This window comes from Ruditapes philippinarum, unplaced genomic scaffold (assembly GCF_026571515.1).
Source record: "Ruditapes philippinarum isolate M1 unplaced genomic scaffold, ASM2657151v2 ctg1453_1_1_1_1, whole genome shotgun sequence".
NCBI classification, from domain to species: domain Eukaryota; kingdom Metazoa; phylum Mollusca; class Bivalvia; order Venerida; family Veneridae; genus Ruditapes; species Ruditapes philippinarum.
The window spans coordinates 103,580-113,590 of record NW_026854133.1 but is presented as its reverse complement, the minus strand read 5'-3'; the positions used below and the strand labels follow the sequence as shown (position 1 = coordinate 113,590).

Genomic DNA, 10,011 nt, shown 5'->3' with positions numbered 1-10,011 from the left:
GGGGAGGAGATGGTACAGTTTTTCTAAGTAAATTTTAATTTAGCTACAATGCTTATTCTGCATCACCTTCTCGCAGAAGGATGGCAAATGTTATCAACAATTTGTGATACGCTTAGAACAAAGAAATCATGCACTGATCACGCGCTGGTGTCATAAGAGTTACACAGCGTGAAAGGTACTAACTAAATAGTGTTGCCGACCACTAAATACCCTCCTTCCACCTAAAAGATTAACAAGTCCAACTTCTCAATCCAAAAGAAATTATCCTAGATGAAAGTAACATTTTTTTGGTTCTACATAAACAGTCTAAATATAAATGAAAATAAAGTTGTGAATAATAAGTTGTTCTGCTTATATCAAATATTGTGATAAAAAGAATCTGACATTAGAAGACATTTTAGATATTTTGTTAAGAAACGAGTTTAGAAAAATACTCCTGAATTCGTTTCTTTAAAGTGATATTTTTAAAGGAATCGGGCGGATTCTGGAGTAATCTGCACTTTCATGAAGATTGCTTATATTAGTATATTTTAGGTGTGATTTTGGCTGGGTTGGGGTAAATATGAATTGCTGTCAGTCATTTTTTTAAGGAGCAATGTATGAAAACTATTATTTTCTTCAATTTATGTAATATATTATTGAATAATGTTGTGCAATTGGTTATCTGCTTGTTAAATAGATTTTGAAATATTTGGAATTTTGTTTCTGGCCACACTGAAATACAAAATTGTTCATTTTGTACTCTAAAGGAAATTTTCAAATCCATAAAATGTGTTGGCATTGACCCAAATGTGCCCAGAAACATTCCTTCTGTATTTGTTAGTCACAATTAAAAGTAACTGGTAGGATTTATCAAGTTGTGTAAAGTAGGTAGACTGTCAAGTCAAGGGAGGTTATAAAAATTTGGAATTTTGGCAAGAATGTGCACATTTATCCAGATTAAACAGTTTTATATTGTGCGAATGAACATAATAATGCATAATTGAGCACTTTCAATTGTTACAAGTGTATAATGTCATACAAGTCAACATTGGTATCTTTATTGCACTTTTAGGTGTATGCCCAAATAAATGAGGTCTGGTTTGCTGTAACATTCATTTTAGGACATTAAATGTGGCTGTTATCTTGTTTTTCTTGCTATAATCTCCTTCAAAAAGAGTTTACTTACTCTGAAAATACTATCTGGTATTTAAATGAAGGTGCAGTACAGAAAAATGACCATCTCATAGGTTCTTGGCACTTGATGATAAGTAAATCATAAACAACATGTAACAGGCATGGTCATTGTACTAGTTACTTCCCCTGTATAGGGTCTTTTTTAAATCTTTGATTAAATACAAAGTAACCGCAGTACACTCTTTTGGAAGTTAACGTTTAATGCGAAAGACTCCGTATTTTAAGAATATAACAGGAAACGATTTAATGAAGACCATATAAAAAAACTTAAGGGGGCAGGGGACATATCCGAATGATGGCCCCTGTCAATTTTTTTAAAAACTCAGACATGGTGTTTTGAAGGTACTGGGAACTTCTGATATTTCTCTGTAATTATAATTCTTTCTTGTTTGTGTGTAGAAATGAGAAGTATTTTTGGGTTTTTACCCGAAACTAAGCATTATGGTAGCTTGTATGTATTTGTGACTCTCCGAATGGAGGTGAAAAAGTTAAAAATCAAGCTTTGACAGTTGGCGCCATACAAGTAAGAAATTTCGAATAAATTTTGTGAAAAATCTCAACGTATAACAGACACTTTATTGGTCATTTTTGAAAATGCCATTGCTTGCACTGTGCGTTAATGATATTTTAGATATTTTAGACATTTTAGATATTTTGTTAAGAAACGAGTTTAGAAAAATACTCCTGAATTCGTTTCATTAAAGTGATATTTTTAAAGGAATCGGGCGGATTCTGGAGTATGCTGCACCTTCATGAATATTGCCTAATATATTGATATATTTAGGTGCGATTTTGGCTTGAAAGGGGGGGGGGGGAATATGAATTGCTGTCAGTCATGTTTTTAAGGCGCAATGCGTGCAAACTATCATTTTCTTCAATCTATGTCATATATCATTGAATAATGTTGTGAAACAGATTTTGAAATATTTGGAATTGTGTTTCTGGCCACACTAAAATACAAAATTGTTCATTTTTAGGTCGCCTGCCCCCTTATATACTTTTATTATGTACCTATTCAACTGTACAGTGATGCGGAAATAAATTACAAAGTGTTTTCTTCCGCCTATTACTTTCATATAATGGTTGTTCCTTCGTTTTATCATTTCTTTTGAATGATTTTTTTTCTAAATGATGTTTAATTGACGTTATGAAGTGCGTTTAAATCAATTTGTAAAATCTATGGCATCAATCATCTTTCTTCATCATCATCATCATCATCATCATCATCATCATCATCATCATCATCATCATCATCATCATCATCATCATCATCATCATCATTATCATCATCATCATCTTCTTCTTCTTCATAATCATCATAAACATCATAATCATAATCATCATCAACATTATCATCATCATCATCATCATCATCATCAACATCATTATAATCATCACCATAATTATCAATATCATCATCACCATCATCATCATTATTATCATTATTATTATAATCATCATCATCATTATCATAATAATCATCATCAACATCATCAACATTGGCATGAAAATCAGCTTGAACATCAGTTTCATCATCACCGTTATTATCATCATCAACGAAATCATCATCATCAGCATCAGCAAGAGTATCATCATCTTTTTTTTCCTTTCGTTCCTTTTTCATCACAGCCATCATCAATGGGTGCTTTATTTCGTTTTGTAAAATACGGTATATTTCATTTAGAGAATTGTTTGTCGTCGTCATCATAATCATCATCATTTTACTCACCGTCATTGTCATAATAACCGTTTATATCAATTTAATATTTAATATTAGTTGTTCTATATTTTTTTATTCGTGTTATTTTAATATCAAAACAAAGTGTAACGGAAACTGCCGCACTATGACGGGAACTGACGAAATAGTTATGCTGAAGGTTTTTATTTGTCTTAATTTTTTTCTTTCTTTGTTTTTCTTTTCTTTTGTCTTTTTCATTATTTAATTATTTTCATGAACCTTATTATCCCGGTCAACATCGTTGTCTAACATTATAGCATTTGTAATGATATCTGCTGTAAGAAAGAAGGAACTTTTAATTGGTTTATTATTAATCAGATTTAACTGTATGTAATGAATAAGGGTCAAAGTCAAAGGCTTTAACTTTTCGACTCCGACTCTCATGGGAATGAATGCAATCCTTGTACTTGGTAAGGCACAGCTAACATAGTTTTATTCATTTACGATGGGTACAGTTTTGTCTATGTTAAGAAGAAGTTACTGGAAAAAGAATGGAGCATCAGTCACTGATACAGTCAGGAAAATAGTAGCTCCTCGTACATGAATGTTTACGTCTTAGATATGACCTAAGAAAATAGTTCAAAATATCAGATAAACTGATCTCAACCCAAATCAACTGGGTAGACAACTGTTCAACGCGTCGACAGCCGTACTATTATATAGATGTCGGTATAAAAACACGTTGACGGACGGTAAGTATTCCTCTATTTTGGTACATATCCCAACTGTTTTCGAGTAAATCAATGTTATGAATTCATAGTCAACACCTATAGGAGGCTGCTTACAAATTTCATACCGCATCTCATCGGAAAGTGGTTATTTTCAATCAAAATTCACGTAAAGTAAATTTTGTACAGGGCCAGAAATTTGCAAGCAGACTCCTCTAGCTGTTTGACTTTGAATCCATAACTTTGATTTACTTATTACAGTTGGAATCTGACAAAAATAGACAAATACTTACAGCCCGTTAATTTTGTTTTTATACCGACTAGTATACTGTATACAACTACGGCTGTCGACGCATTGAGCCGTTGTCTACCCAGTTAATTGTACGGTGTGCAAAATATACGTTCCCGTCAGTGAATTATAACACAGTGTTTATCTGGTACATTCATTTTTCACGCAAGATTATTTAATGACCAATCAAAATTAAAAGTTTCATTCTTTTTTATTTCAATTAGTCCAATTATCAAATCAGATGTCACGTTACATCCAGCGATAAATAGATTGTCCAATCAGATTACATGGTAGGAAAGCTTGCTTGTGAGGCGATTCCGCATTGGTTGTCCTTGTTTCTTGACATCATGATGTAACCTTCCTTGCCCCAGCTTGTTCCCCAACTAAAAGGGAAATAAAAGAAAGCTTTACTCATTGTAGCTTATAATTTCCTTGTTGTCGTTTGAATGAAAGAAAAGGAAACTTTTTTTTCGCTCCATAAAAATTACATGGATTAACTCTATGGAATAAGTGGACATGTGGTTACAGAACCTTCCTTTCGACCAAGGGGTCGTTGGTTCGAGCCATATTTGGGCCGCGATGATGACTTTCTGCACTTGATAGAGGTTCAGAATTCTTCAAAACCTCCACAAATGGGCATATATAAGACATGTTGAAAATAAATAATACATTCAGAAATTATTTAATTTTTAAGTACTCTATTTTTAAAGTACTCTTAACAATCTGTATACTTTGGTATAAAAGATGAGTCTCTTTTTAAAGTTAACAGTAAAATAATTTAGTTTATACGAATCTGTTTTAGTTCGTTTGTGTTGGAAGCTATTTACTTATTAAAAAAACTCTTGACTCCGTTCGTAGAACCAATCAGTGTAAAGTTTCTTGCTGACAGATGCAACACATTGCCTTTGGCAGGATTTGAACCCACGTGACCAGCAATCCTTAGATTATAAGTCCGACGTGATAACAACCTGGCCAAGCTGCCAGTCGCCACAAGTTAATTAGCTCACCTGTTCTTTACGAGCCAGTATTCCCTCAAGAAATCTTTACCATAACCTACAGCAAGAACTCCGTGATCAAGATTCTTCGATGAACATCTTCTTTCACTATATACCCCTGATCTAAAAAAAGACATGGCGTTATTTGACAATTCCCAGTTGCCATGACAATTAATATTCCCGCTTGATGAATAGTAAACTTTTTTTTTCAGTTCAAACTTGCAATATTGACATGTTATCAACCGGAATGTAATACAAAAAGCAACAACAACAACAACAACAAAACACCCCACAAAACAACTTTTATCTAATTATTTAGAAAAGTATTTAGAACGTCTATTAAAGAGAGTAAAGTTCGTTATAAAGATGTTGACTATTCAAGAAATTTTAGACGGATGTTCCACTCAGAAACGCAAGCAGTTCACCAAAGTCGAAATGGTCGAAGACCAACCACTATCGTGTTCTAATGTTGTTTGAAATGCAAACAGTTAAGTACATATGAAGCGTTTACATAGTCATATTACCAACAGATTCAAGCCGGGTACCTGTATAATTGGAAAGATGGATGGCTAGCATCAATGCCTATAGCGATTGGTCCTACTGTTGCTACAGCAGCTTGTAAATCGTCTTCTGATCCAATTTTAATATCCATGCAGCTTGTTTCTGTTGCGCCAATGTCCTCTTTTTTGAACTCACAATCTCCGTTCTAAAAATTGAACCATAATCATACTTATTTTTTTAATTAATGTATTGCAATCAATTTATCCCTATCATGGTGATTATTTTTATCATTATAATTATCATTGATATAGTTATAATAATTATCTTATCAGGAATATGACCACTCTTGTCCCTACTGTTTACAGTATTCATTGAGATGAATTGAATTGAATTGAATGTAGATAATTCATTAATTATAACAAGAAATGTCTGCAGTAAACGTGAGGCCTTTTATCAACTATAAATGATCTCTTTAAAGTCGTTTAGAATATGAAAGACGTGCCGATATGTATGCTTCCGATACTTTGTTACTTTAGGTATGACCATGAAAACGGGCACTATAAAGAGCTGGAAAAAAATGACAAAATAGTGTTAATATTTATATATAAACAAGCTTTTACCTTTGGCTTGTATGGGTAAGATTTCTCTGTGTCAATCCCATCATTTTTGATGACGTATGCAAAAGCTTGATCCATTAAACCTCCTTCACAACCCTTGTTACCTGAGAATAAAAAAAATGATAACAGGAACACGAAAACAGGAGCAGATAGAACACTTCCATTGTATGCCTTTTTAATTAAACTTACATTTTTCATTAGAACAACTTCAATTACAAAGAAAAACCACGAAAATAATAAAAAACAAGAAAAGGAAAGCAATAGTAACAACAGACCCCACCCCCCTTCCCAGCTAAGAATTTTAAAAAAAGAACTGAACCCACACCCCTCACAAAAATCTACAAAAACAACAACAACATCAAAAACAACAAAAACAAACAAAAAACAACAACAAAAAACCACAACAACAACACATAGCATACGTCCTCTGAGCTTGTTATTAATTAGTTTACCACATAAAACAAAAAACAACTGAACTTTTTTCGCACTTCTATAATTCTACTTAATTTTATTCTTTCGAAGAAGTTTCATGTCACTTTAATATAATAACTTACGATACTTAATAACTAAACAATATAAAGATACCTTCCGGTTTGGAACAGTCCATCAGATTCTTCTCAGACAGGGACACCAGTTTGCCGGTCTTCTTGAAGTTTTGTCCCTCGAGGGAGCCGGTGGCTGAGAATGACCAACATGATCCGCATTGTCCCTGGTAAAAATTAAGGGAAGCTTCCATTCAAAACATGATGTGCACATTTAGAGTTATATTTTATTAAAAACTGATATTTAAAATATTGAGGAATATTGATGGAATAAAATGCATATTTTCATTATCCGTATTTTCACTGTAATTTTTTTTCACTGCAGTGAAACATATTTTCCGTATTTTCACTGATGTCTTGGCGGACTTCTTTTTGCCGAAATTCAATCAGTACACAAATGTAAAGATAAGTCTTTAAAATCGTAAGGCCAGAAAAGAGAAATGTATATAATAAACAGATTTTCAATATTATGAATACAGGATTTATTTTCATCAACTGATATGAAAAGAAATACACAACAATTGGTGGTAGTCACAAGCGGACTAAGAAAATTTTCACACCACAAAAGAAAAAAGACTAGTTATTGTTTGATACATATCTACCAACAGGACAATTTTTCAGAACGAACTAAAAATAATGGGATATCCCGATACTTATTCTGATTGAACCAACTAAAACCAATAAAAATAGAGACCTTTATGGCTTTTAACATTCAGTCAATTTGTACCTGATTTTTTACTTCTGTGACGTAACCTTCGTTCCGCCAATCAACTGTGTCTGGTAGAGACGACAAGTCAACGTTCATTGGTGGAGAATATTGACTGCATACACTCTTGGTTAAATTCTGTTTGAACCCGTTCATTACGGAAACAAATTCTGTATTTGTCTAAACAAGAAAAATACACATTAAATGCCTGATTTTTCATCCTAAAACTTCTCTTTATAGGTCATGTACGTATATACATTGTACTTTTGCCCTGAATTTATGTAACCATGTGAAAACGGTATTCGCCGTTTTGAATTATAAGTAGTCAAACTTATCAATAAAAGTTTATATCTATAATTCACTATTGAAACTTAAGAAATGCTCTCCTTGTGGACAAGGTTTCTTGTATCATAATTGCAGCCCGGATATTGAAAATGCGATGTATATCAGCTGAAGATGGCTCACAAAATAGCATTGCAATTAAAGGTATGCTAATAGAAAGGTAACTGAAATGAAAATGTTCAGAATGAGTATTGGATGTTGTTAAATATTTAAGCATTCAAAAGTAATACAAAACTAAAAATGTCTGCCTTAAAAGAACTCCACTAATGTCTCAAAGTCTTTACAAAAATTAGAATTGCTGAGGCACTTAAAACAATAAGACTAACGAAAGATAATTAAGAAATTTACTCAGAAAAAATGAAACTCGTATTCGCAGCCCGATTTCAGTGAAACGCTTCTCAATTTTCGTTCATTTTTCACAATAATTTATTGAAATAAATAATCTCGAAAAACGGAGAGAGCGAATTAACACACGTTACTGGTCTAATCATGATTATATCAAATAGAACAATAATCTTGAAAAATTAGTTCACGTCCAGTCATATAAAAAAACCAGTGCAGTCCCTTAAACGCTTTTATGACAAATAAATAACTTATAAAGTTAATTATCTTGTTAAGAAAGGGATGCCAATATTTAAATGATAATGATCTCACCATGTCACCGTACTCGTTCATACCAAGTCTATATGTATGAAGTCCTCTATCCGCCTCTAGATTGTGACGCTCGATATACTTTATGTTGCTCTCCCAAATTGCCCGTCTGAAATGTGTTGTATTATTTTTGTTAAATTGCTGCTGCCCTGTTACATTTCTGTTATATTACATGTATCATTTGATTTCATTTTCATTTTTCATTAACTATTAAATATCAATATCTTCTTTAAAATTACCGATGATTTGTTTTCTATATTTTTTTTAATTTTTCTTTTTTCCAATACTTCTATCACTAGTAAATCCGTTTAGTTCTTGAACTTAAAATTTCGAGAATTTGAACGTTTTCCAGTATTAACATGTATAAATATAAACATTTAATTGTAAATTAAATTTCTGGGCAAAAACGTAAGAAACATATAGACTCTTCAAAAAGAAAAAAAAAATACAAAAAAAAGGTTAAGCAGAGATTATAGTTTTTTATTACAAGATTTAATCACATTTACATTAATCTCAGAAACGCATAAATGTTTACTTCTTTATACAGGGCAAACATGCACTTTATGACAATTATATAAGTATACCCAAAGCTTTTGAATATTCAAAATAAAAGTCATTCTCAGGCATAATTGGCCTTTAAGACAGGTGCAATATTTGCATACGTAAAACAGTATCCAACAAAAACACAACATAACCTAAATAGCTAAAAAAAATAAAACAAAAGAAATAAGTACGTATTTATTCGAAGAACGGGTATTCAAGTCTTATTGTTAAATATCTAGTTGGGCAGGTACATTCTTTTTTTCATGCAGCCATATAATTAAAATTTGTTTCTGACCGTCTATACCTTGACATTATCTCGAGGTCATTTATCTCGAGGTCATTTATCTCGAGGTCATTTATCTCGAGGTAATTTAAGCATAATACGATTACTTGTATCAATTTGTTTTATTTGCTTTATACTACGTATGAATTGATAACAGATTACTTTAAAACCAATTAAAACAGTGTATAAACTAGGCTTATTCATATGTATATTAACGAAATAAAATATCATCTAGTGATAAAAAAAATCAAAACTACCCAAGGAATGTCCAAAATAAAGAATCAGAAACGTTTATTTAAATAAAAATATACAGACCACAGAGTATCGCCGTCTTTGACCAATCAGACCAAACGCGAACTTTTACATATCAAATTCTAATAGGGGAAATAGCGACAAGACAAGAAACAGTGGCCGTTATCGGTGTTTTCTTAATATATGTTAAGCTAGTGAGACAATGTAAATGTATGTGGTAAATAAAAATTTTACTTTATACCTGAATCCCTCAATCTGCGGCTCATATAATTTGTTGTAAGCAGTTTTGAATGACTCCCATTCACCGTCCAGGAATGTATTGGAGGCCAGAGATATCGCCAAAAGGCAAGCCAATAGAACAGCTCTTAACATCTGTAAATATGCATAAAAATGACTTAAGTGCTATCAACAATGCATCATACACCAATTATCTGCTGAATTTGTGTGTATGTGTGTTTTTTTTAAATATGAACCAAAAAAAAAAGAAGAAAAAAAACAAAAACAAAAACGAGAAATCGCAAAATGGCAAATTTGAGTTGATTGCTAATAGATGGTCGTGGTGACAGCAATCTACCGTATCGGCTTTAAATTATATTATGCTCCAATTTGATATTTGACAAATGCTACACTCTCTTTTTTAAATATAAAATCAACATGTTTTGACTTCATACAATGTAGGTATGCTATATGTTTTAAACACTACACACT

At 32.2% G+C, this 10,011-nt stretch overlaps 1 protein-coding gene across 2 annotated transcripts in view; it reads right to left on the bottom strand.

Moving 5' to 3' along the window:
* Positions 1 to 10,011, bottom strand: part of LOC132739047 (procathepsin L-like) — a 41,908-nt gene that overhangs the window by 31,457 nt on the left and 440 nt on the right. The window contains exons 2-9 of one of the 2 annotated variants that reach the window (XM_060726696.1): positions 9,545 to 9,675; positions 8,229 to 8,334; positions 7,254 to 7,412; positions 6,570 to 6,693; positions 5,988 to 6,088; positions 5,412 to 5,572; positions 4,879 to 4,989; positions 4,064 to 4,254 (exon numbers count right to left, since the gene is read on the bottom strand). In XM_060726696.1, coding sequence (XP_060582679.1) covers positions 4,155 to 4,254; positions 4,879 to 4,989; positions 5,412 to 5,572; positions 5,988 to 6,088; positions 6,570 to 6,693; positions 7,254 to 7,412; positions 8,229 to 8,334; positions 9,545 to 9,675 — 993 coding nt within the window. In that variant the 3' untranslated portion in view covers positions 4,064 to 4,154. Of the gene's footprint in view, positions 1 to 4,063; positions 4,255 to 4,878; positions 4,990 to 5,411; positions 5,573 to 5,987; positions 6,089 to 6,569; positions 6,694 to 7,253; positions 7,413 to 8,228; positions 8,335 to 9,544; positions 9,676 to 10,011 lie in introns of those variants that run through there. The other variant, XM_060726697.1, reaches the window with a different exon arrangement.